The sequence below is a fragment of the Marmota monax genome, unplaced genomic scaffold (genome assembly GCF_021218885.2).
Source record: "Marmota monax isolate L192 unplaced genomic scaffold, Marmota_monax_Labrador192_F-V1.1 WCK01_AAM20220418_F8-fsc00061, whole genome shotgun sequence".
NCBI lineage: Eukaryota > Metazoa > Chordata > Mammalia > Rodentia > Sciuridae > Marmota > Marmota monax.
The window spans coordinates 15,348,339-15,376,011 of NW_026695230.1; the positions used below are offsets into that span (position 1 = coordinate 15,348,339).

General features: G+C 34.0%; 1 protein-coding gene across 2 annotated transcripts; it reads left to right on the forward strand.

Annotated features, from left to right (window-relative positions):
* The first annotated feature begins 143 nt into the window (after positions 1–143).
* Positions 144–27,538, forward strand: Rnf141 (ring finger protein 141). Of its 2 annotated transcripts, XM_058576870.1 has the most exons (7): positions 144–249; positions 7,579–7,770; positions 11,043–11,151; positions 15,176–15,357; positions 17,639–17,746; positions 19,109–19,216; positions 24,089–27,538. In XM_058576870.1, exons 2-7 carry the CDS (start codon positions 7,628–7,630, stop codon positions 24,237–24,239), a joined length of 801 nt encoding a protein of 266 aa, XP_058432853.1. In that variant the 5' UTR covers positions 144–249; positions 7,579–7,627; the 3' UTR covers positions 24,240–27,538. The 2 variants fall into 2 exon arrangements, with proteins under 2 accessions (XP_058432853.1, XP_046293959.1); XM_046438003.2 differs by lacking the exon at positions 17,639–17,746.
* Positions 27,539–27,673: the final 135 nt, after the last annotated feature.

Genomic DNA, 27,673 nt, shown 5'->3' on the forward strand with positions numbered 1-27,673 from the left:
CCTGGGCAGTCACAACCGCAGAAGCTTAAGCAGGTTCGCGGCGCTCAGACCTCTGGGCTGGGAGCCGGGAGAGGTGGGGCAAAGCCGGGCGGGGAAAGATCGGAGCACCGTCTCCAGGCAACGCGCCGGGGGGCGGGGCCTCGCGTCACTGAGGTGCGACCTGGTCGGCCGCCGAGCCGCTGCTTGCTGGTCTGAGCCCGGGGCCGAGGCGGCGTCGCTGACGCCTGGAGCGCGATGCCTTGAACTTGGGTGAGCTCCGCTGCGTTGTCCTCTTGCCGTATCCCAACTTAGCTGCTCCACGCCCCTCGAGCAGGAAGTAGAAACCCCGATAAGGCCTCGACGGCCGAGCGGGAATTCGGGGAGCTAGGCCTTTTCCAGGCCTGGACTTGGGGCGCGGGGCTGGCTTGGGAGGCCTTTCGGTGTACTCCGATCTTCACCCGGCCGTTTCCAGTGCCCAGGGTGAGGTGCTTGCCCCGCTTTGGAGGTGGGTCCGGGAGTCCGGGAGAAAAGGTTTTCCTCCTGGAGCCCGGAATCGTTTTTTTGAATATTGCCGCCGGCGCAGTCAGTCGGCCTCCCGTTTTAGCTGTTGGTTACAAGTGCAGGTGCACTGAGGAGGGGCTGAGGCGGAGAGCGGGCGCCCGCACCAGGACCGCGCGCGGGGCTGCGCCTCGCCGAGTGGCACTCTCCTGAGGAGAAACCCTTTACTTGGGGCTTCAGCTCAGGAAAGCCAAGTCGTTCTTAGCACACCCAAAGCCTAAGGCCTTTGATTGTCAAACTAGCTGCTACCTTGAGACCCAGCGCAGGAGGGGTAGTTTCCTTGCTAATAATAATTGTAGTGATTACACAGAAGGGAAAGAAACCCCTGTTAGTTTTTGAAACTCCCTCTTCAGTTATTTGTGACGTGTTATAAAATGTGGATTTGCTATCGTTGTTGAAATATAGCCCCAACTTCCTTAAATAGGCACTGTCATATTCTGATCCTGTCCTGTTTTACAGTGCCCAACATTCATTTATTTCCTCTGGTGTATTTACGAAGCCGCAGTAGCACCTCCAATTCTTTGTAATTCTTACACCTCAGCAGAAGTTTATCATTACCACTCACCTCCCAGCATTCTTGTGGCTGTAAAGTGAGCTTCAGCTGTTCAGAATTTGCCTGGGGCCTGAGCTACAAAAGATCCTGAAGTAGTGTCCTCTATATTGTAGACATTCCTCTGAGAAAAGTGGTGCCTTTTGAAATCAGAACTCAAAAATAGTATGGAATTTTCTCCTTTATGCTGCCTGACTTCAGTTGCTAAATATTGTCCTCCAGAATATGATTGTATTTTTCAAAAATATGTTAATTCTTTGTCACTCTATCCCTCTTGGTTTTTATCTAAATACACACTTCCTTTCTCCTCCTTTTCCCCAAAAGACTTGGGAGATCCACACAGAATTCTTGCAAGTGTAGTGTGTTTTTCTAAATATGAAAAGTTTTTAGTAAACACATTGATGCTATTAGAAATCCACTAATTCTCAAGATTGTTTTATAGATAGTTTTTGTTGTGGTAGTGGGGATTTTTCTTTCTTTCTTTTTCTTTTTTCTGATTAAGGTCATTAGTCCTAGACCAGTAGAGGAAAGGCATCAGGGCCCAGAGAAGGAGAGGGAAAGGGGAAATACTAGGGACATATATTGACCAAATCATGTTGTTGAATTGTGTGCATATACAAATATGTAACAAATTCCATTATTATGTATAATTGTAATGCACCAATAAAATATATGGAAAAATCTTTCATCCCAGAATAGCTATTCCAAACTCTAATGACTCTGACTAGCTAATTGTCCCACTATGTATCTGTGTTAATTTTCTATCTTGAAATGTGGTTGAGACCTGCTTAGAGATGTAGAGTTTGACTAAGCAATAAGTGTCAGTTTCCTTAGGGAACTACTTGTAGTACTTAGTACTTATTACTGAGATTAAAGTTGGCATGAAAATAGATGATGATCATTTCAATTATAAGTATCTTTTGCAAGTTAATTTGATAGAGAACAAATTTCAGAGAGGTTTTCTAAATGTTTCATTACTTGTCAACTAGTCAGTCATTTTGTTGCACTTTCAGGTTTGCTTTAATCCTTTTATGAATGGATTGTGGTTTAAATTTGCAGAGAGTTTTTGTGGACTTTTGGTTTTGATTTGGGTTTTTGGTTCTGGGGTATCTTTGTGTGTGTGTGTGCCAATTAGCCATGATGTGGTTGTTATATTTTTATAAGAAATATTTGAACTACAACAGTTCATTTGTTAGAAAAAGAAGTGATCAACTGTACCACCCACTAGAGAATGGCATTTTTGGAATCCTTGATGAGCTTTTGAGTTTCAAAATAACAGTTCTTTATCTAGAAAAACCTTCAAATATTTCTGAAAGCACATTTCTATCTTGCTAGAAAGGACTATGTTAAAAGTGACAAAGTAGTTTTGAGAGTTGTTAGTTCTTTGAGAAATCTTGACTACAGGTTTGTGGTTTTTTGCTGAATTTTATGCCAGTGGTTTGCAAATTAAGTTCCTATGCAATACTATTGTTTAATGATTTAGAGGTATTTTGTTAATTTCAAATAGTGAATGTTTCCCATTTTATATAAACATCAATGATAAGGTTTTACAGTTTTGTGTTATTTTCTTCCATATGGGTTTTTAACTTCTACTTATCTCCAAGTCATTACTAGATGACTGGACAAATTAACAAAAGTCAAAGGAATTACTCAGTGAATAATTAAAAAAACAAAAGCTGTCAACAGTATTTATTGCATTCATTTAGAAAACAGTATGTACCTATGTATTTTCTAAAAGAGAGAACTTAGCTCTTATCCTGAAGCAGCTCATGGAGGGGAATGGGTAAGTGACTTAACTGATGATATATGACAAAAAATGGGTAAAATACCAAAGATAGATACTGAAAAAGCTGTGGCTAGTGACTAAAGGATGGCCTCAACAGATTGTCTTTGTGAACATTTATTCTTGGTTGAAGTCTTATATTACATAGAAATAACAGATATATTTTTAGGCTAGTATTAGACATTAATATTTAGCAATATTTTATTGTTTTCAAAATAAACTGTGAATTCAGGGATCTTTCTCCTAAACCAGATTGAGAATCACTATTCCAGCTATCTTGGCTAAATACTGTTGTATTTTAATCTAAGGAGTCAAATGATGAGGTTTCCTGGATACCAAGTGAATTACAAAAAAACAAGTTAATATGTTGCCTGAGATTATAAACTTTATCATTCAAAGTTAGAACACCAGATTGAAAAGATGAAGAAACAAAGGGAAACATTTTCTAACTCAAAAAACAAGCAACTAAGGCTTCCTTGTAAGTAGATGTTGGTGATCAATGTAGCAAAATATGCCACTTTGGTATAAGGATTATTTGGGGTTATAGGCACTTAAAAAGTAGAGGTTTAAGAAATGCGCTCTACCTTCCTTTTTCTTCCTGAAAGCAGAAGATAAAACCCAATGTAAAGGTACTCTCCCTGTACCAGGGAAAGGAAGACATTCTTAACATCAGACATGGGCAATCAAAGCTGAGAGAAAGCTATACAACCAAACCTTAAAGTAACTCTTATTTTCTCACTTTTCCACAATTAGCTGCTGTAGCCCCAAATCCTTTGTTTCATCATATTTTTCACAAATTACTACTCTTGATCCAAAGCAGCATTTAAACTTTTAGCCCTACTTTGGTCTGTGCATTTCTTGGGTCTCCGTTTCCAATTGATTGATTAGAGTATTATCACATTTTTATTAAGTTGGTACAGGAAATTTAGAAGAAGTTTAAGTTTCATTTGGAAAACTCTCAATATTAGGTTCAAGGTCACCTACTCTACTTCCCACCCAAGAAGAATCTGTTAGTCAATAGATGAACTTCTCATTTTAATTAAACACTTCAAACTTCAGCGAAGAGGCTCACATACATCACCCATTTCCACTTCTGGATGGTAAGACATTCTTACACTCAACTGAAATTTGCCTCTAATTTATACTTTTTGACCATTCTGCTCTTTGTAACTATAATATAAATCTTACTTCCTCTTTTACATGGTAGCTCCTAAAATATTTGAGCAAACCAATCATGTTGCTCTGGGTTACCAAGCCATACTAGAATAAATCATTTTGTTTCCTTTTCTAGACCTGTAACATCTTGAATATATTCTAATTTATTAGTACCCTCTGACTACTTAGAGCTGAATGTAGACCTTCATTGTGGTCAAACCATTATAGAGCACAATGGGACTAGGTTTCTTGTTCTGGACATCTGCTTCTAGCAAGAGTTTAAGATTATTTTAGCGTCTTTGGTGTCCCTATTACACTCTTGATTATTTTGATTAACTTTTTTTTTTATATATTTTTAACTGCTTAATTGGGTGCATCTTACCTAGATTTTTTTTTTCAGTTGATATTTAACTTTGTGCTGTATTAAACAATTTTAATTTCAGCAGGTCGGTATCTATTTTAATCTTGATTCTTTGGATATTATTCCAATTTTGATCATCTGCAGGTTAGACAGTCATGCAGTCTTGTCTTCGGGTCATCAATAAAAATGTTAAACAGCCCATCTTTTGGTGCCAGCCTCCCTTTCCCTTAGTCTCTCTGCTTTAGTTACTTTGGTTTTTAAAAAATTACCTCAAAGACCCCATGATCCTTCCTATCTCAGGCACTTTCCTTAACTTCAGCCTGGAATACCCTGCTGTCACCATGCACCACCCCTCTTTTCTTACTAATTCTGACTGTCCTGAACTCAAAATATTTTCCCAGGAACTTCTTTCCTCACACAGGACTAGATCAGGTCCTTCTTGTATAGACTTTCATAGCACCTGCACTTGTTTGGCTTAATATTTCTCATTTTTGTTATTTTATACTTACCTGTGTGAATAATGTCTCTTGCTCCTTGATGACAAGAACCGTGTTTCTTTTGCTCTCTGTCATATCCCTGGAGCATAAGCACCAAGCACATGGTACTTGTTAAGCTTAATTTTTAAAAAGATAATGTAAGTCAGTGGATGCCTAATGCTGGTCTGAAACCATTAGTTCCTGATATTGCTTTCACAAGTTTGAATTAGAACAAGAAAAATAAGGACAATATATCATTTTAATGTGTGTACATATATATTTTGAACATTAGGGTGAAGTCACTTTCTTTTTTTTAATTTTTTTTTTAAAGATAGAGGAGAGAGAGAGAGAGAATGAATTTTTTTAATATTTATTTTTTAGTTTTCGGCAGACACAACATCTTTGTTTGTATGTGGTGCTGAGAATCGAACCCGGGCCGCACACATGCCAGGCGAGCGCGCTACCGCTTGAGCCACATCCCCAGCCCGAGTCACTGTCTTTCTTAAAAAGGACTTTTATTCTAATGTTATATCCTACTATTCAATTTTTGAGGTTTCTTTTTTGTTTATATTTAGATTACTTAGACTAAAAAGAATTATGCGACCCCATGGTACATATACTAGTCTGTAATACTCAGAAATCACTGATGATGAATGCTCTAGACATTCCCCCTCAAAGTTAGTGTCTTTACTTGTTTCTCTTTGGACATAGTTGCTATAAATCTAGTTGGTCATATTTTAAAATGTAATTTTTACCTTCAGAGTTTTTTTGTTTGTTTTTAGTTACCTGGATCTTCCTCATCAACGTCTTTTCATTTCTATCTAATATTATAATATTGTTGCCAAGTAGGCTCAGATTCAAAATAGCACTTGTATGTTTTTGACAATTGTACACTTCCTATATTTAAGATAACTTAGAGAATAAACCTCAAATATAGTGCATTAGAATTTAATACCAGAAGCAAATTTTGCACACTTAGGACTACTTACTTTATATTTTAAAACTACATTTTATATTTAAAGCTATAACTTCATTTTCATTAAGTGATGAAATAAATTTCCTGACAAAACTTTTCCTATGAAAAGTTTTCCCGTTTCATCTACTTTATATGGTATGGATGTTAATTTGTGAAATAAAATGATAGTCTTTAATGGGTACATGAAATAGAATTTCCTCAGAGATCATATTTTTAAAAATTATTATTCATTTTTCATTTCTTATCTGTTTTTAAAAACTAAGAAAAAATTAATACTAGCTCTTTGACTTTGGGCAAGTTACTTTAATCGCTTGTTTCCTCACTGTCTTATTTCTTCATCCATAAAATGGTTATTCTAGGAATTTAAATGACTGAATCTATGAATACATGTAAAGTGTTTAGAAGTATGTGTTATACAATGGAAGTGATCAACAAATGTGAACTGCTTTTACTATTATTAATAGTATTTGTATTGAGTAGGAATATCACATGTAGTTATTGAATACATGACCATAGACAAATACTAAAATTTAGCTTAATTTTAACTTGGTATTCTGTTCAATCATTATTTACCAAAGGAAAAGAACTCTCTAGAATAAACACTTCCAACTCTTCTGTAGCCACAATACATAGGGTTATATCTTTCAAGATTTTAGAGTACGTGATTATTATATAAATGTTTTGTGGTTAAATTTTAAAGCCAATTCAATGAATTATTACTCTATATTTATAATATTTATAATAGATTATTAGTAGTGATCTGGCCTTTTAACTAAAAATATTCATATTTAGAAAACAAATTACAGGGCTGGGGATGTGGCTCAAGCGGTAGCGCGCTCGCCTGGCGTGCGTGCAGCCCGGGTTCGATCCTCAGCCCACATACAAACAACCATGTTGTGTCACCGAAAACTAAAAAATAAATATTAAAAAATTCTCTCTCTCTCTCTCACATCTCTCTAAAAAAAAAAAAAAAAGAAAACAAATTACATAAATTCTAAATTAAAAATACCTTGCAGAATTGAAGAGCAAAAGAGCTCTCTTTTCCCCCCCAAGCAGAAATTGTGAGATGGTTAAATTATCTTAACATTTTCATTTTATTAAATATTTTAAGCCAAAAAGCTTATTTAATTTAATGTATTTTAAATTACAAATAAGTTGCATATTGATAAATAAAAGATTTAAGCTGATATAATTTTATCAGGAGCCCGTGTATCATAGTGTTTAAGAATGTGTTCGAGCATTAGAATATGAAAAAGGAGTTCAAAGTTCACTTCCACCCTGTACAAAGTTCACTTGCACTCTGTACTATACATTTTATATAACACTTGGCTCCATTTCTGTATCTATAAAACAGGAATATGATAACATCTACCTCAAAGGATGTAATAAATAAATGATATATGGAAAGCACTTAGTTTGGAGTCTGACATGTGGTTAGCATTCAGGAAATGTTCTTAGGAAAATTAAATAAGATAAACAGTTTCCTATTAAATACAGTTACTTGACTGCCCCCTTGTATAAAAATTATCATAAGTGAATGCCATTTTCTCATTTACCTATGTGATTCTGAAAAAATAAAATAAATCTTAACCTTGAAAATATAGTCATTTGAAAAAATTCTGTATTAGACTCAGATAAAACTACTGAACTCTTTACTTCCTAGTTTTTCTTTATTTGAAGGATGGATATATCACTATTTTTATGTTGTGTGTAAAAGTAACTTTTTTATATATTTGACAGAAACTATGTGAAGCAACACTTTCTGGATTCTAAGAAACATCATTTCATCATGGGACAGCAAATTTCGGATCAGACACAGTTGGTTATTAGCAAGTTACCAGAAAAAGTAGCAAAACACGTCATATTGGTTCGAGAAAGTAGCTCCTTAACTTATGAAGAATTTCTTGGGAGAGTAGCTGAACTAAATGATGTGTAAGGCTTGCTCTTTTTCACTTTATTTTTTTTCCCCCTTCATGTGTGCACCATATGTCATGGCTGTGTAAGAAGTAACCAAAGATATTGATTGGTAAGATTTAGTGTTTTCAGCAACAGTTAGCAAATATTTGTTGACTTTATTATAAGTAGACTTCCTGTGTAGTTATTTTAAAATAACTATGTAGATAATGGGAATAGAAAAGAAGAACTTAAAATGAAATTTGGAACACAGGCCACAGATATATTGAAGCATTTCTAGAATATAATGCATCCTAACATCTCAGTAATTGTATACTAAAAGACTGTAAATTTACTTGTTTGAAAGCACTAAAGGGGTGCCCTACAGAAGGAACTATGTCATTTAGCCACTAAAAAGAAAGATTAAGATAGTCAGAAGTAACTCTGAAAAGTCTTCTGTACATCAGCCTCTTCTGCTGAATGGAGAAGGGAGAGTATCCCTTCTGTGTTTGTTTACTAAGCCGTTATTTTGCCAGAGAAATACATAGATAGTGATAGGTAACTTTCATCACTTAGGAATAAAATTTTGCTTATTCATGTTTTCTAATTATTAATACCTTGAAAGCCCTACGTAGCTCTTTTGAATAATTTTTTTTTTATCTAAGATGGATTATAAAGGTCTCTGCCTTCTTAAAAAGCACCTAATAAAACTTAGCCTTTTCTTTGTGAGTTTATTCTTTTTTTAATCAATTTTTATATGTATTTGTATAGAAATTCTTAAAATACACAGGTCTTTTTATCCTTGAATGTTCCCAGACCACTATGATTTTTAAATACTGCTTGTTTGTTTTCTCCCTTAGTGACAGGTAGGCAGATGTCAATTCTTTCTATTAAATCTTTCTGTTGCCAGCACCCACTTCTACCTCTTTTTATTTCATATATATATATGTATATATATATATATATATATATATATACACACACACACACACACACACACACATAAATATGTATATATATATACACATATACACATGTATATATATTTATATATTTTTTCGTATATGCCCTTTATTATATGTGTATTTTAATATATATCTTTTCTTTATTATATATACATTACATATTGATCTTCAATCCCCCTGGGAGTATAATTAAAACTTATATAAGATATCTTAAATAATATCTTAAAGATTCTCTTACTCTCTTTAATTTAGTCAACATTTACTGACCATGTATTACATGCAAAGTATTGTGCTCAGGGTTGGACATTTTAACTGAGGCCTAAATTGATTACCCAAGTATTATGGAGAATCCAGCTCTGAGTCTGAAACTCCTTCCACTATTCCATATTACTTTTCCTTAAACCCAAAAGAGACCGGAAAAAAAAAAAAAATTACCTGTAGGTCTAGAACCACTTGGTATATAAATTTGTAGTAGTTTAGTCACTATAAATAGCTTAGAGTTAGATTTATGAACCTACTCCCTTTATGTGTGAGATAAGAGACATGTGTTAGATAAGAGACATACTTATTGAAAGAATGTTATACTGTCCTTATGGATATGACTGGAGCTGGATGTTCCTAGCCAGTGATAAAGAATAAAAAAAGAAAAAGAAAACTTGTATAAAGATATAATATAATATATATAGAAAATGAACTAGAAGAATATGCACTAAATTATTCCAGTGCTTGTCTCTGGATTAGGGGATGGTTGGAAAAGGAAACAGTGCAGGGAGATTTTACATTTTACTAAGTATTTTTTTTTATATTTTTGTATTGTCTGATTTTTTTTACAATAAAAATGTACTGTGGGTTTAAAAAAATTCTAATATTTAAAAATTTTTAATCATCCAAATGGTAGTGTTTAAAGCATTACTTCTGTGACCATATTTTTAAAGAATAAAGTAAGATTGAGAATTTAGTAGTATCATAGAAGAGGGTGCTTTTTGTTTGTTGCTTGGTTTCAACTCGTAAGAATGATTGGTTAACACTTGCCATCTTTTCAGTCTTAGAATTCATATGTGCAGGCTCTGTCTATTCTATAATATTTTGCCTATTGACCTAAAGATATTGGATAAAATACGTCCTATAAAATCACCTACAACTTTATTGTGTCATACAAAAGTAATGGTAAAGAATATATTTCTTTTATTTAGCACAGGACACTTCTAACTGGATTTGATATTTTTTTGCTTTGCTGTATTAGGGGTTGAACCTAGGGCCTCAAACCTACTGGACAAGCACTGTATCATTGAGCTACAACCTCACCCTCTGGATTTAGTTCTTAAAATCAATTTGTGGGGAAGGGGGTAGTACTAAGGATTGAAGTGGATTAAACTATGTTATATACATTTATGAATATGTCAAAATGAACCCATTATTTGTATATCTATAAGTTTAAAAAAACAATTTGTGTGGGTTAGAGTGCTCTCTGACAACTGTAGTTAAACCTATTTAGAAGTGTGGCTTGGTAGCTGGGAAATAGAACTAAAAACCGGCAGGACAGAATTATTTTCACTGGCAGACTTTATTTCCTAAGTCTAATTGCTTTATTTCTGATGGTATCATTGTACTCAGCTCTAAGTCACTTAGTTGAATGTGCTTTACCGTACTGATGCTCAGAGAGAAATGTTAATAATTATAAATGGAAACTTCAATGTTTAATTATGTCTTTGAACTGATTTAAATTGGTATTGACAGTATATTGAATTATTCTTTAAACGAGTTATGTTTTCATGTTATGTTTTAGGGGCTTTCAAAGTTACTCTGCTGGGAGAGGATAATAGAACCATATTTAGTTTCTCAAGGGGTTTGTTTTACTTGATCACTCCCCAGATTGTCTATAAAATTAAAACTTTCGAGGAGTTCATGTTATTGCTTAAGTAGGACTCAATGAACAGAAAGATATTTCTCAATATGTATCTCAACAGTCAATATTTGGATTTTGGATAAGTGAAACTGGACTATTTCTTTAGTTACTAAATTTCTTTGACTTATTTTTCCTAAATATCTTTCTTAGGACTTTAAAGATAATTGAGATACAGATATGAAAAAAAAGAGAGAGATTTATAGGTATTACTCCATAAATCTCTTGGCTTTAAAAACTTTGGAAATTAAGTTGTGTGTTTATGTTCATAATATTCTCTATTCCTGTGTTTTAAGAATCTAATTATTACAGTCATGGTTATCATTTGTCTTTATGTGTTTTCTTTGTTTTCTACTCTGTTTGTGTTTCTTGAATCTGGTTTTATAGCTCTAGTATTGTATATGACTTTTCATAAATTAATAAATATGTTTGTCTCTTTTCAGAACTGCTAAAGTGGCTTCTGGCCAGGAAAAACATCTTCTCTTTGAGGTACAACCTGGGTCTGATTCTTCTGCCTTTTGGAAAGTGGTTGTACGTGTGGTCTGTACCAAGGTGAGACTGATAGAGACTTCTGTTTCTGAGCTTCAACTATTTGGGGGTTAAAACCACATTTTAAAGTATAATATCATATAGTGGAAGTAAATGTTAATAATTTGGTGGTCTTGTAAAGCATAGTTTTGATACTGATTGCCTTCCAGCTTACTGATTTGTCTAATTTTGATGTATTATAGAGATTTTTCTAATCAAAGAAAATGGTAGTAAACCTTTATCTTTTTTTGAGTTTTAGCTGGCTGAGGAGTCCTGTTTAGCACTAAGATGGTACTTTAAAAATTAAAAATATCTTAGAAGATCATTTCTTTCAAAACATTGGGTTTTGTTCATTTAAAAAATTCACTAAAAGGTTTGATTTATTTTTTAATTCTTTGTAATGAATTTTTTTTTGATAATTCTTAGTAATGGATTTTTCACCATCAATACACTGTCCTATAGTTAAGTCTTTACATTTTAGATAATTGAATATTTCAACTCAGCTAAAAATACAGTGATAGCTGTCAATGAGTAGATTAGAATAGGCAACTCTTAACTTCTTGAAGCCATAGACATGTGAATGAAAGGTAAGGATTTCACTGGTCTTCCTTAAGTCCTAACCTCTGTTCTAAAACAAAGATGCAATTAAATTGTCCATTTGCATATACACTATAAGTTGGACATTAAAAATGCCTTTAAGTCCACTCCTGACCAACTCATAAAGAACCCTAGGGTTCATATTCCCTTCATACACATACATTAGCAGGAAGAATGTGCTTCTCATGACTAGTTTAGATTATACTAGTTAGTATTGACTCCTGAGTCATTTTAGGGGGTTACGAATGCCAAAATAAAATCAGGCTCTCCCAGTGATGCAAAGCGGAAATGCTGCTTGGATATCAGCCAACTGTTTCTGACACATCTTTTGTTTCTCCATGTCTAAACTTGATGTCTCTTAAAGGTCCACCTTAGCCACCATCTTTTATAAAGTCTTCCATAAAAACTTCCCTAACAGGAATTCTTTTCCTCTTCTAAATTCCAGCAGCACTTTATTTATACTTCATAATTAAATTCAGCATTAAGAATAAAATAATTAGGTTCTTGGCTTGAAAATTAGATAGTAAGCTTCTAAGGGCAGGGACTAATCCTTTTATGCCTTACTGATGTAATCCAGTGCTTTGCATCTGATGGGAACTCAGCATATGTTGGGTGATCATAAGTCTTTTGCAGATCCAGATGCAGTGGCTATCAGGAAACTTCATGAATTATATGTTTCATCATTCTTGATATTTAGACTAAAATTTTAATTGTCCTTGAATTTTCTTGTTTTCACTCATTTTCAGAGACCATTCATAAATGAGTCCTGTTAGTTTTGTCTTCAAAATACATTCAGAACCTAACAAGTTGTTACCATATACACTCTATTCCCACTCTATCCCTAGTGATCATCACCTCTCACCAGGATTATTCCACTTGTCTCCTAATTGGTCTCCCTGCTCCTGCTCTTTCTCTGCTGTGCCCATTTTCAGCACAACAACTAGTCTATTAAACATCACAATTTAAAATGTAAAGCAGATCATATTACTTCTTGGCTCAAAGCCTTCCAGTACTTCCCATGCATGTGGAATAAAAGTCAATTCATTTTAGTCAACAAAGTTCTATATATTCTATCCTTACTTTACTCTCTAACCTTATCTTCTGCCAATCCTCCCTCTCATTCTGCTTCAAGCACTCTGGGCTCCTTGTGCTCCTCGCTTGGTATACATCTGCCTAACAGCTTTTAAACTTCCAGAAATGACCCACAGCTATCCATATATGATTCATTCCTGTACTTTTTCAAGTTCTTAAATGTCACCTTCACTGTGAGATCTTCCCTCCAACCCCTCAACATTCCTCCTCCCTGTTTCATCTTATCCACAACATTGATGTCCATCTAACCTAATCTGTATTCTGCCCGTATTGCCTACCTATCTTATAACTTGCATGAGGGCAATTTTTTGTTTTATACACATTATGTCTTTAATACCTATATTTTTAGTATCTGGTGTACATAATACTATAAAATCTGCATCAGTAAATGTAATAAATATAAATATTTTTCTTTTCTTTTTTTTTTTTTTTTTTGATGTGTTCTCACTGTGTTTATCTCAAACTCCTGGGCTGAAATGATCCTCCTGCCTCAGTTTCCTAAGCAGCTGAGACTATAGGCACATGACATCCAGCTACCCGGCTGCAGGAATCCTATGATAGGAATAGTTAGTGTGATAAACTTTGCTAATATGGTACTAAGCTTATATAAATTTTTCCATAATTTCTTCTGTACTTTATAGTTCCAAAGGAAGACTGGCCTACTTTCTCCAGCTGTGAAGGCCTATTCTATAAACTGATAAATTTCTGTCCCTTTTAATTCTATTTATTTGTTCTCCATGTACAGTCTTTTATTATATATTTGCATCTCCACATAGATCTTACCTTCCAAAAAATCAATAAACTTTCCAGTTAGTAAAGATGAATTTATCATTTGAGCTAAAGCTCAAAATTCAACTACTCTTTGTTAGTATTTAATGTAATTTTCCTTAGTTTAGAACTTTGGGTACAGAGCAGAACTTAAGTACTCAGTTGTTTTAGTCATAGTAGAATGGCATATGGTTGTTGGATTCAAGTAAATCTCTTAATTTTAAGTTCTTTAATTAAGAAGTAAAAATGAAAGAATTGTGAATATTAATCTCTAAAATTAATTTCTTAACTCTGGAAAATTCACTTAACCTCATCAATTGTTAATAAGATGATCGCCTAATCAATCTTACATAATAATGCAGTGGCACCCTCTCCTCCACAAAAAGTCTTAACTGGGCTTCTCCAGAAATCTTCACCATGGCTGATTTTAGGACTGTCAGCAAAAGAGTCTCTACAAAAGAGTTCAATGTAGATAAACTTCCTATTTTTGTGTTGCCCTATTTTACTTGGCCACTGGCCAGGAAGAAATCAGCACTCCAGATGTTGGACACCCCATTACTAGTTTTTCACATTTATCCAGTATAGTAGTTTGTAGATGTGCAAACAAGGCCTCTGACCTTGAGCTGGAGCTTCACAGAGATGTCTACATTTCTAAGATAAGAGAAATTACCAGGTGGGCTCCATGGTAACAGCTAGCAGGGGGAGGAAAGAAAGGAGAGAAGAAGCTCTCCCCTTCTCAGGTGTTGTCCTTGAAGGGTTAATGTGCCCAGAACAGTGAAAGAAAAAGCCTCTTTTATGTGAACTTCTGAGCCCCTCCCCTTACATGTTGGGTATAAAATTCTGAAACCACCTGAACTCAGGGTTCAGGGGATTGATTGATTAATGCAAAAGCTGTGCCCTCTGAACCTGGCTGCAGCCAAATAAAACTGTTTCCTGCTGCTAACTTTGGTGCTTTGCCTTGTCTGTCCTTACAACAATAAGAGTGTTCAAATAAGATGTATCAAATACAATACATTTGTATATATATTTTCAACACCCACAAATGAAAGGGACATGGTATTATTCATTTACACAGACCCTTTCTCAAATAATTTACAAATATCGAAAACCTCTGTTTTGGTAAATGGATGGCATTAGAGAAGATAATGCTAAGTGAAGTTAGCCAATCCCAAAACAAATGCTGAATGTTTTCTCTGATATAAGGAGGCTGACTCATAGTGCAGTAGGGAGGGGGAGCATGGGAGGAATAATGAATTCTAGATAGAGCAGAGGGGTGGGAGGGAAAGAGAGGGGGCAGGGTGTTAGCAAAGGATGGTGGAATGATGGACATCATTATCCAAAGTACATGTATGAAGACACGAATTGGTGTCGACATACTTTATATACAACCAGAGATATGAAAAATTGTGCTGTATATGTGTAATAAGAATTGTAATGCATTCCACTGTCATTTATTTTTTTTTTTAAATCAATTTAAAAAAAAATTTTTTTAAAAAGAAAAAAACCTCTGTTTCCTAGGATATTTGGACTAAATATTTGTGGTTCCCCCCCACACACTTTTTTTTTTCCCTTCATTTCTTTGTATTTTTAGATTAACAAAAGCACTGGCATTGTGGAAGCATCACGGATCATGAATTTATACCAGTTTATTCAGCTTTATAAGGACATCACAAGTCAAGCAGCAGGAGTGTTGGCTCAGAGCTCCACCTCTGAAGAAGCTGATGAGAACTCATCTTCTGTAACATCATGTCAGGCTAGTCTTTGGATGGGAAGGTATATAATGCATAATCACTGTGTTTTGCTTATTTCCATTTGTACAAACCACTGAAATCTCATTAATATATTGGCTGGTGCTCATTCTGACACCTTAAATCTTTTTGTCTCAGTTGGTATTATATCCCATATCACTTTTGGATCATTTTGTCCTTTCTTTTTTCAGTGCCAAATTAAAGCTAAATTAAAGTGGTTCACACCAGGTAATGTTTCTGTCAACCCAGTCTCTAGGAATCCACTTTCTATATGTTTGCATCTGATTATAAAGGAGATATTAATAAGAATTTGGGTTCTTAGATGTCAAAGCCTTTAAAGGAATTAGGTTCAAGAATTTGGCCAAATCATTTCAGAAAGTGTCTAATTGAAGGATTAAAATTTAAATAATGGCAGTCCATTCAGGAATGAACAAGTCATTGGTTCACGTATTGCATGTACTGAACTATCAGAAGGAAATGAAGTCTGCCAGAGAATTCTATGATGGTTCTTGTTTACTCAGGCCTAATATGTTATCGTTATACCTAAAGCGTTTTTTTCCCTTCTCTATTATGCTTTTGGCCTGTGAAAGCTCCCACCTGTTGCCATTTGACAATCATGACCATAATTTAAATTTATAAATACCTCATTGGAAAAAGAGTTGCATGAGTCCACACATGTTGACATCCTGTCTTTTTGTCATATTGGATAAACAGCAGAAATCTGTATTGACAGTGACCTTTCCTAGAGTTAGGAATGTGTATAATCAAGAATTTCTCTTTTATTGCTTTATTTGCACTTGCATTTTCTTGTCCATCCTTAACCAACTGGTTTCCAAATGCTACATTGCAGTTAAATTTTCCATTTATCATTTCCTGTTTATCTTTAGTAGCTTTCATGGCTAAGGCTGTTAGACAAATGACATGCGAAATGAGGTTTAGAATGTTGTAGGTAGTATTTAGGCTTATCTTTCCTTTACTTTATAAAGTTAATTTTTCAAAGACAGGGGTCTAATTTTCTGCTTTTTTCTTCTCCCTCTTCAGAGTGGCAAATTTTTTTAAGTGTTTTGAAAGCTGAGGATGGTGTTTACCTATATATTTAAGCCATATGGTAGCAAATTAAAAGAAAGTAATACTTCTTTTCTTGTTGTAGTCATCTTAATGAAAGAGGTAAAAGTGTTATCTCTTCATGTGCCCTTGAGATGGGGAAACTCAGTAGCTTAATGGTTAGTTAGGGCTGCTTCTTCCTTTGTTTTTTGGTTCACAGTGACACCCTGATATACTATTTCATAGAAAAAGACTTTCCAAGTTGAAGAGGATCTTAAGGGACCTTTCTTTATACTGTCTGGTTTTACATCTGGTGCAAGATTTTATTAATGGTTTACATCTATTTTTACAGGATATTAGAACTCATTAAATCCCCACAGTAACCCCATAGAAGTATAAATATTGACCTATGTCAGATGAAGAAAGATTTAAACAAATAAATGCCTGATTAGAAATTGATATCACTGAGACATATTTAAGCCTGTCAATGCAGCCATGCTCTAACCTCAAAGATCTTATAGTACTACACTTCTGCAACTTTACTTTTCAGTGGTTTTGAAGAGGGACCTAAAGTTCTGTCAAGACCCAGGGTGGTGCCAATGCTATTGACCCTGAGATAACACTTGGAGTAGAAAGATTCTATTTAATCGTACTTGACCAAGTAGAATCCAGTTTTTACTTGCAAATTGGACAACTGCTAACCCTGCAGTTCTGTGAAACTCAGTGTCTCTGAAAAGCAAGCCTTTCCATGCCCAGACAACTCTAATTACTATGAAGTTTTCCCTTTTGCCTTGTGTTCCTCAAAGTATTGAAAATCTGGCTCTCTGGACACAGCACAGATTCCATTACCAAGTCATATGTATTCAAATCCTTGATCCACTTTTTCATCAGTTTTCTCATCTTTTAAAAGAGGTAAGAATAATAGTATCAGTCCCAGAAGAATGTTGAGAAAGTTTTGTGAGTTAATAGATATAAATTTCTCAATGCCTTGCACATAGTATATTTATAAGAGTTAACTATCAGAGCTGGGGCTGTAGCTCAGTGGCAGAGGGCTTGCCTAGCATGTGCGAGGCACTGGTTCAAGCCTCAGCACCACTTAAAAAATAAGTTAATAAACAAAGATATTGTGTGTCCCTCTACAACTAAAAAATATTTTTAAAAGAATTAACTATCATTCTTATTAAATTGTTGCAGTATTCTGTTCCTTGCTTTCAGTGGCTGACCCTCTGGGGTTGCACTAAAAACTCTATTCTCTCTTCCAGCCCTCAGATATTTGAAAAACGAATCAAATTCTCACTGAATCTTCTGTTCTCCAGAATAAGCACTTCCAGTTCCTTGGCCTGTGTTTATATGGCTCTCTTCTTCATACTGTAGGTTTTCCTGGACAATACTTTATTGGTCAATATTGTGTTCAGAGTATGAGGTAGAGAAAATTAATTCTTTACAAGTGGTCTAACAGGATCAAGTAGAATAAGACCCTGCTCCTTCTTCTGATCACTGTGCTGCTAGGAAGGCCAAAAAACAAACAAACAAAAAAAGTACATTGTACAGGTTCCACTAGCTATTTCTGTATTTCCTGTGTTTTATCTCTATAATACTGTTCTTTGTAGCCCTGTGCTCCTCACTTTTAAATCTAATCTTCAGAACACTCTGTCACTCTTTGTAGATTCAGTTATATTCTCTGAAACTGCCACCCAAGTCTACATCCCAGATGAAGATTTTAATACTCTCAGAATCAGAGACTCTAACTCATGAGGGTCTGGTATAGATCTAAAAGACATTTGAATGTTGAACTGACTATATATCATCAGATATAACAGATTCATATTCATTTAGGTTTTCATTCCATTTCACCCTTTCAGTTCAGTGGCCGCTCTCTTTTCCCCATGACTAAAGTATAACACTTAATTTTAATCTATTACCACATCCTAATGATTTGTTTTCTATCATGCTCCTTAAACCAGGCCCTAATTATCTCCCAAGTGAATTTCTGAAATAAGGTCCTAACTGGTTTTGCTTTCTCTACCATCACTCATTTTGTACTCCCAATTAATCTTCCTTGAGAAAGAGACAATGGATATTTTGAGTTGAATTACTAAGGTTGAAGTTTACAAAACTCATAGTGCATCCTGGAAAGGAAATTGCTATGTGCAAAGGCAGTTCAGGGCACTCTGAACTGTGGCTGAGGCAGAAGTTTCAACATTTCTTTTCTTTCCAAGAAGATGAAAAGGCTTTTTGAGGACAGAGATTTTGTGTTCTATCCTTTATGTGTTTTCCATAGCATTTGATACTTAAGACTAAGCTATTCTTTTACTTATATGCCCACTATCAGTATCAGCAGTGCAAGGTTCTGATGCACAGTTCATACTTTACTGTTTTGTATCCTATGTGATGGATAAATAATATATTGATTGAAGTCATTTGTATAAATTCAGTAGATTAAATGGGCATTTTCAGAAAGACATGAATAATTCCAGTTTTTGTCCATGTTTTGTTTTCTTTAATAATCACAGAATTTATCTTTTATCTAGTCTTTATGAAATTTATCCCTTAGGTTCTTCCCTAATATAATTTGCTACCCTAAAAGATGGTAATTTTAGTTTCATATTAACTTTGCACATAAGTCATATTGTACTTTATATGTGCTTTAATGCTTTTTAAGGCAATGAAAACAAAGTAGAAATCATATGGACAGAGAATATCCTTGTCCCAGCTCAGTTTTCACATTGCAGGGTGAAGCAGCTGACCGATGAGGAGGAGTGTTGTATCTGTATGGATGGGCGGGCTGACCTCATCCTGCCTTGTGCTCACAGCTTTTGTCAGAAGTGTATTGATAAATGGTAAGTTATCTACTGCCTTCAGGGATAGGCAAAGGTCAAATGAGATAGTATATGAATAAACTTTGAAAAGTACAAAAGTATTGTAGTTAAGTATAAGAGATTTCTATTCTTTAGTATTTTGAATTTTATGATATAACTGCTGCTAGTTAAAAATATTTTTATACATAAATTTTATAAAATGTGGGACTATAGCTTGGTTTTAACATTTTTGTTATAAGGAAATTTGTGCCTGATTTTAATCTAAAATCAAATGTTTTTCTTTTTCTCAAAATGGATATTCATATGTGCTTAGAAGGTAAGTCTTTGTGTATTGGATTTGGTGAGCTAGGTCAGCTAGCTAAACTTGTTATTTTACAAAATAAGAATCAAGCATTTTGGAGGACCTATAAATGACATACAATAAATTACATGTATGTAAAGTACAATTTGATGTTTTGACATACATATAGACCCATAATAACCATGATCACGATCAAGATAATGAGCAAATCCACTGCCCCCCAAAATTACCTTACACCCCATTGAAAAACCTCCCTCCCAGCCTTTCCTCTAGTTCAGGCAACTGTTAATCTGCTTTCATTTGCTGAAAAGTAATTTTTGATTTCATAGAATTTTTATAATTGGAATGATATAGTATGTACTTTTTGGGGGAAGTGTCTGGCTTATTTTATTTGATATAATTATCTTTAGATACATCCACTTGGATAAATTACAAATAAAAGCTCCTATGTACATTCATAGGCAAGTTTTTCGTTTTTTTATTCATTTGTTCTGGGTTTTTGTTTTTTGGGTTTTGTTTTTGTGTGGTACTGGAGATTGAACCAATGAGCTACATCCCAGCCCTTGTTTTTTATTTTAATTCTCACTAAATTGCTGAGACTAGCCCCAGCTTTGAAATTCTCCTGCATTAGCCTCTTACATCACTGAATCACAGGTATATGCCATATGCCACTATACCTGGCTCATTATAAATATTTCTATGGACTTTGATTTTTTTTCCTGGGAAAATACATAGAAGTAGAATAGCTAGATTGTATAGTAGGTGTGTATGTTAACTTGTTAAGGAACTGCCAATTATTTTCCAAAAATGTAACTTTTTCTTACTACCACCAGCACTGCATAAGAGTTATAGTTGCTCCAAGATATTGCCAACACTGGTTATAGTCAGTCTTTTTAATTTTAGCCATTCTAATCAGGTATATAGTAGTATCTCATTATGGTTCTAATTTGCCTTTCTCTACTGAGAGAAGATATCAAGAAGCTTTTCACATGCTTACTTACCATCTGTATGTTTGTTTTTTTTGTGTGTGTGAGGTATAGCAGATATATATATCTTATCAGACACAGTATATGTTTTACACATATTTTCTCCTCTGTGGCTTTTTTCAGTCTCTTTTTTGGGTGGATGGGGGGAGGCAGTATCCCCAGCCCTTTTTGTATTTTATTTATAGACAGTATCTCACTGAGTTGCTTATTGCCTCACTGTTGCTAAGCCTGGCTTTGAATTCATGATCCTCCTGTCTCAGCCTCCCGAGTCTCTCAGATTACAGGTGTGAGCCGCCATGCCCAGTTTTTTTTGTTTGTTTGTTTGTTTGTTTTTTTAACTCTCTTAAGAATGTCTTTGAAATAGTAGAAGCTTTTCATTTTGATGAGGTCAAATTTGTCAGTTGTGATTTATAGTGATTTTTAATGTCCTATATAAGGAATCTTTTCCCTAACCCGAGGATATAAAAAAAAAAATACTCTCTCTTCTCCCAAAAGTTTTATAGTTTTTTAAAAATTTTACATTTAGGTATCTGAATCCATTCTGAGTTAACTTTTGTTGAAAGACTTTTTCTTCACTAAATTGCCTCTTCATTTTTGTTGGGAATCATTTGTTCGAATATGGGCCTCTTCCTAAACATTTCTGTTCCATTGATCTGTTTGTCTATTTTATTCTAATACTATACTATCCTGATTATTGTAGCTTTATAATAAGCCTCAAAGTTGGAAATAGTCTTTTGGATTTCAATATGAATCTTAGAATCAGTTTATCAATTTCTACAAAAAAAACTTGAAAAGATTTTGATTGAGATTATGTTGAATAAACAGATCAATTTGGGGAGAATTGATTTCTTAATAATATTGAATCTTTCCATACACAAGGTATTTCTTCATTTAGTTAAGAATTCTTTAATTTCTCTAAGCAATTTTTTACATTTTCAGTGATGCATATCTTTGACAAATTGTCCCTATTGTATATTTTATGCTATTTTTAAAAAATATATTTTTAGTTGTTGATAGACCTTTATTTATTTATCCGCGGTGCTGAGAATCGAACCTGGTGCCCCACACATGCCAGGCAAGTGCGCTACCACTGAGCCACAGCCACAGCCCTTTTTATGCTATTTTTAAATAGGTTTCATTTCATTTTAAATTTTTTATTGCTAGCATATAAAAAGACAATAGATGTGCATCAGATCTTATGTCCTGCACTCTTACTACACTCATTTGTTCATTTTGGTATTTTTATAGATTCTGTAGAAGTTTTTGACTGTCTCAACAGTTTTTCAAAGTTTGTTTTTTTTAATACAAAATTCTAGACTGAGAATATTTTTATTTTCAGTACTTTAATGATGTTGTTCCACCCTCATCTTGGTTGTATCCTTTTCCCATGGGAAATCTGTGGTCCTTTTTTCCTCTGGAGATACTGTCTTCTATTCTCCTCTTGGTGCCTTAAAATTTTTATCTTTTCACTGGTTTTAAGAAATTTGAGTATGATGTATTTTTTTTTCCTCATGTTTCTTGTTCTTGGAGTTTATCAAGCTCTTAAATTTGTAGATTTGTAGTTTCATCAATGTTGGAAAAGTTTCCAGCCATTATTTTCTCAAAATTTTTACTATTTTCTCTCCCTTCTTCTGGGAGTCCAGTTGCCATATTTTAGACCACTTGAATTTGTGTTTCATTTTGGATAGTTGCTATTGCTATGTTTTTCAAATTCACTAACCGTTTTTTTTTTTTTTTTCTTGGTTGAGGGCCAGGGTTACTGGGAATTGAATTCAGGGGCACTCAACCACTGTGCCACATCCCCAGCCCTATTTCGTATTTTATTTAGAGACAGGGTCTCACTGAGTTGTCTAGTGCCTCACTTTTGCTGAGGCTGGCTTTGAACTTGTGATCCTTCAGCCTCAGCCTCCCAAGCGACTCCCGGATCACTAACCTTTTTTCCTGCAATGTCCAGCTTTCTATTAATCTCATCCAGTATCATTTTGTTTACCTTAATATTTTAGTTTTTATTTCTGGAAGTTTGATTTGAGTTGTTAAAGTCGTCTATATACTACTTAATATAATTGGTCTTTCCTCTAGTGTTTTGAATACATGGAATATAGTTATAACTTTTAAATTTTCTTATTGGTTAACACTAATATCTGTGTCAGTTTTGGGTTATTTTGATTGTTTTTTTCTCTTCATTGTGGGTTATATTTTTCAGTTCTTTCTTTATATGCTTTGTAGTTTTTCTTGGATGCCAGATACTGTGAATTTTGCCTTTTTAGGTACTGGATATTTTTGTATTACTATAAATATTCTTGAGCTTCATTCTGGAATATAATTAGGTTACTTGGAAATAGTTTGATCCTTTTGGGTCTTGCTTTTGTGATTTTTAGGAAGGACCCTATCAATGTTTAATGCTAATTATGCCCCACTAGTGAAAAAAGACCTTTCAGAGTACTCTACTCAATGCTTTAAAAATTATGTGGTTTTCCAGTCTGACTGGTGGGCAACAAGCAGTATCCCATGCCCTCTGTAAGCTTTGTTCTCTGAAATCCTCAGCCTCACATAGTTTCCTCATTTGAAGGGGAAACTATTTGTAGAACTCCAGAATTCTCTCTGTAGCTCTCTCCTCTCCAGTATTCTGCCCTGTGAACTCTAGCTTCCTTGGCCTGCAGAGTTTGACCTGTCTCTTCAACCTGGGGTGTCTGTCAGGTTCCATCTAGATCTGTCCAGGCCCTCTTTCTTTGCTTACCTCCTCTCAGGAACCACTGTTCGTGTTGCCTAATGTCCAGTGCTTTATATGAAACATTATATTGTAGCACTACTTTATAAATTTTGTCCCATGTTTTAATTGTTTTAGTGGGAAGATAAATCTGGTTCTTGTTGGCCAGAATCAGAAGTTGTTTTTAAATTGTGATGTTATGTGCCCAGAAGAGCACATATAAGTATCTCATAAGATATCTCTGGGGAGCTAGAAATAACCTGAATGGTATATGCCAGCTGGAGCTCTCACATTTTGTTTTTGGAGCATATTTCTAAATTTTTGAACAAAAAGCCAAAGAGCAATTGATATAGCTTCATTACTCTTTGGTCTCAGATTTTACAGAGAGATGAAAAGAAAAACATTTTTCCTTGTATGATATATTTCTGACTAAAATATGATAACATTTGAAAAGTTTCCCAAATAGTATTTGACAAAAAAAAAAAATCCTTTGGAAAACAAAATCTTATTTAAGTAATTATATATGTATTCTCTGCCTATCAGAAAAATCTTAATGCATATAAATTTAATCTCTTAAATGTGAATGCTCCACTTTTATAGTTTCCTTAAGAAATCTTATTGCTTATGAACCAAAGGACCTTCTGTCAGATCTTTAAGCATAATTGTATGTCTTAATTGAGAGTTATGAAGATATTACTTAGAAAAATGACTAGTACTACCCTTTCCTTCTGCCTTATTCCCCTACCACTGCCAAGAAGTTATTCCTAGGGTAATGGCTTCCATTTAAATACAAGTAAACATTTAGTTTATTTTTTTATGTGCATATATTACATTTCAAACAAATCCATTTTTTAAAAAAGGAAAGAAAACAAATTGTTCTTGTTTTGACTTCCCTATAGGAGTGATCGACACAGGAATTGCCCTATTTGTCGCCTGCAGATGACTGGAGCAAACGAATCTTGGGTGGTGTCAGATGCACCTACTGAAGATGATATGGCTAACTATATTCTTAACATGGCTGATGAAGCAGGCCAGCCCCTTAGGTCATGACCTTCCATGGGGGGAGATCTTCCTTTGCTATTGTGGGCTACAAATACATAGTGGTCATGGAGGACAAATGAAGGGATATTGTGGCAACGATACAGAAAAAGCAATTTTTCCCACCCTCTTATTTTTGCTATTGTGACAATATGTCCCATTTTTTAAAATAAACTTCCCATGTCTTCCATTTTGGTAAACTAAAATTTGCTACTATTGTAGATCATACTTCCCTATTAGTTAACTGTTCTAATGTGTATTAGAACTAATTGCTCTTGAATCCTTTGCTAGCAGATAACAGCAATATTTCCAGAGGCTTTTTGACACTACAGGTTTTCAAGGCATGAGTATTCTGGAATCTTTTTTGTTAGGTTTATAAACTTTGAATGTTGAAAAGTTGTAGCCATCTGAGAGAAATTTTTAAATGACTAAAAATGTAGACTACATCAAAGTGCATGTTACTACTTAAAACGTCTTTCTGCTGGAATCTAAGGAGTATTTATTATGCCCCCTTGTGGTGAATTATTGCTCCTTTTACAATTTTACTTGAAGTGTTCCACAATTATTTCATAACTTTATATAACTTCAGTGTGTTTTGGAACTATGTATTTTTTATTTTTTACTTAAAAATCCATTTTTTTTTTGGTTATATGATACAGTTTAGTTAAGGACTATAAAGTTGGGGCTTTGCCTTATAAATTAATTTCTGCTGGAGAACCTTCTTGGCTGTCCTGGAAATGCATTCCCAAAGCTAGATAACTGATCTAATTGACTTTTATAATGCTCATGCATTTGGGGAGTTTCAGAAGGAAATTTTTCTTCATCACAAATACTAACTTTTGTACTTCTAAATTATAATAAGTCATTCAGTGTTCATTTATGGTGCTTTTATTTTAACTTGAAGGCATCTCTCTGGGTTTCATAGTCCCTGATTTTCTTAGATTAAGAAATAAGGAAATAGGATGAGGCTTTTTCACCATATTTACATAAAACATCTCAGAAAACTAGAAGATAATTTGGCTTTCTTACTGCTTCACTGTACTTCCTTTGAAAATCTCCCAAAGAATATAATAATGATGAAATTATGGTCTTAATTAGCACCTCAACCATTTCTTTAGATTTTTGCTTAAGAAATATGAATTTTAACAATATTTCATCATATAGTAAAACTAGGGCTTGAAGTCTCCTTTAAAAAATATTTTAACATTCCATGCAAATTTTGACCTATTATTAACAAGTTACAAATATTCCTGTTTTTCTAAGTACCAAAAATTTAAGTTGCTACCTATTGATGACAGAAATTTTTGAACGTTAAGATTTTAATAGGGCTGGGCATGGTGGTCCACAATTGTAATCTCAGTGACTCTGAAGGCTGAGGTAGAAGGATTGCAAGTTCAAGACCAGCCTCAGCAATTTAGTGAGACCCTGTCTCAGTAAGAGGAATTGGGGAGGTAGCTCAATGGTAAAGCACTCCTCAGTTTAATCCCCAGTACCAAAAAAAAAAAAAAAAATTAATGGACATGCAAATAAAATAAAATCCATTTCAAGGAAAAATATCTGGCTAATAACTTGACTCCTGATAGGATCAGCTAATTACCAAATAGCTAAACACTCACTACTGGGTGTTTATGCAAGCAGAATACTGGAAGCTCTATCACATCAACATGGAGATGCACTTGGATGATTGTGTAACCTTGAGAAAGTGTCTTACTCTTGTTGGTAGTTTCCTATTTTAGAAACAGGTTTTTATCTGTGGTTTTCATACTACTACTTCAGCAGTGGAATCCTTTTTTTCAAGTAAAAAATCTTAGAACCCTTATATACATATGCATGCACACATTCTAGCCCACTATATTTCATATTTTTTTCATTAATATAAATTTCCTTATATAAACTTTATGTACTATAATTACTAAACATTAGGTTAACCAATGAAAACACATAGTAATGCATTGGTAATACATATATTAAAATTTGGTAACAAATTTGTACCATGAGAGTTGTTTTTCTTTTTTAAATCAAAAAAAATTTAAAATTCCAGTCAAATTTGCAGGTTCCTAAATTTTCTCCATTGATTCCTCTTATTACATGGAACGTTTGTTATTTGAAAACCTTAGGATAAGTGATCCTCTGAGATGTTTTCCAGATCTAAAATTTTAATTGTCATTTTGCATTAGACTGAGTTTAATTCGGAGTGTCTTAATTTTAAAACATTTCTGAAAATGAGCAATGTTGCTTTCCAGGTTTTTGATCTCTCCAGGTATAGCCAATGATTTTATCCCCCAGGGTCACCTTTAAAGGAATTATTAAACAGTGACTTGATATTGCATATACCTTTTTATCTTGCAATATGAACTCCAAGACACTAACTGATCTACTGTGAAATATAAAAATGTTTTTTATTAGCCTTATTAAATGAACGTAGTTCTTTGCTCACTTTATTAAACTGAGTGATAATTCTTAAGATGTGAACTTTAGGTAGGTTCTATTGTAATATCTAATCATAATCATAAGAGTTGTAAATTTGTTTAATGGACAAAATGTATGCTTTTTCTATTCTGTACAGCTTTGTCTTTTTTAAATATGAAGTACTTAAATGCACTTACTATGATAGGAAATATGTGTGCCTTCTAGGATTTGTGAAATGGTCTCATGTTATTCTGAGGAATTTGTTTTGTAAGCTATAGTTTTCCCTTCTATCCTAACTCAATAACAAAGGGTTTACTTATAATGCTGTAGTACTTTAGTTTGAGAAAATGAGTTTGACTCTGTACTGAATTTAGAGGTTGAGAATAGCAGCATTTTAGCAATTTTAGCTAAATGAAGAGATTTCCTTCTTATGTTATTTCACATTCTTCTATGCTAAATATTATATTCCTTAAGAGAGGACTATTTGTGCTCTGAGAATTTGTGATGTTCATGTGCTACGTTTTGAGAATAATTTCAAATTGGACTTGATTTTCTTATATCCAATATACGTCTGGATAATAAGGCTATTTGGAAATATCTTTCAGTTCAGTGATTTTTAACATTGGGAAGGTAGGTTCATTAAAAAGCAGTCTGAAGAATTTACATTTTATCTGTTATGTTTTAGTTTTATGTTATGTTTTGTTATGTTTTATTATGTTTGTTATGTTTTGTTGATGTTTTGTTTGTTTGTTTTATTGGAAGTTTACTTGGTCTATCCAGGAATAAGAAAACTAATTGGAGATTAGAGAAATCAGCTGATAATCCACACTGACAATATAATATATAATATTGGCAGTAGTAATATTTTGCCCTATTTGACAGTAAAAATAATTGATAAAATACTCTATCTTGTGGTTGTTTGGTGTTTACCTCATAAAAATCATTTCCAAGATCCAAGAATATAATTAGAGATGCATCTTCAAAATTTTAGTGCTGAGAAAACACATAAGAGGAAGTGGCAGCTTATAATTAAATTT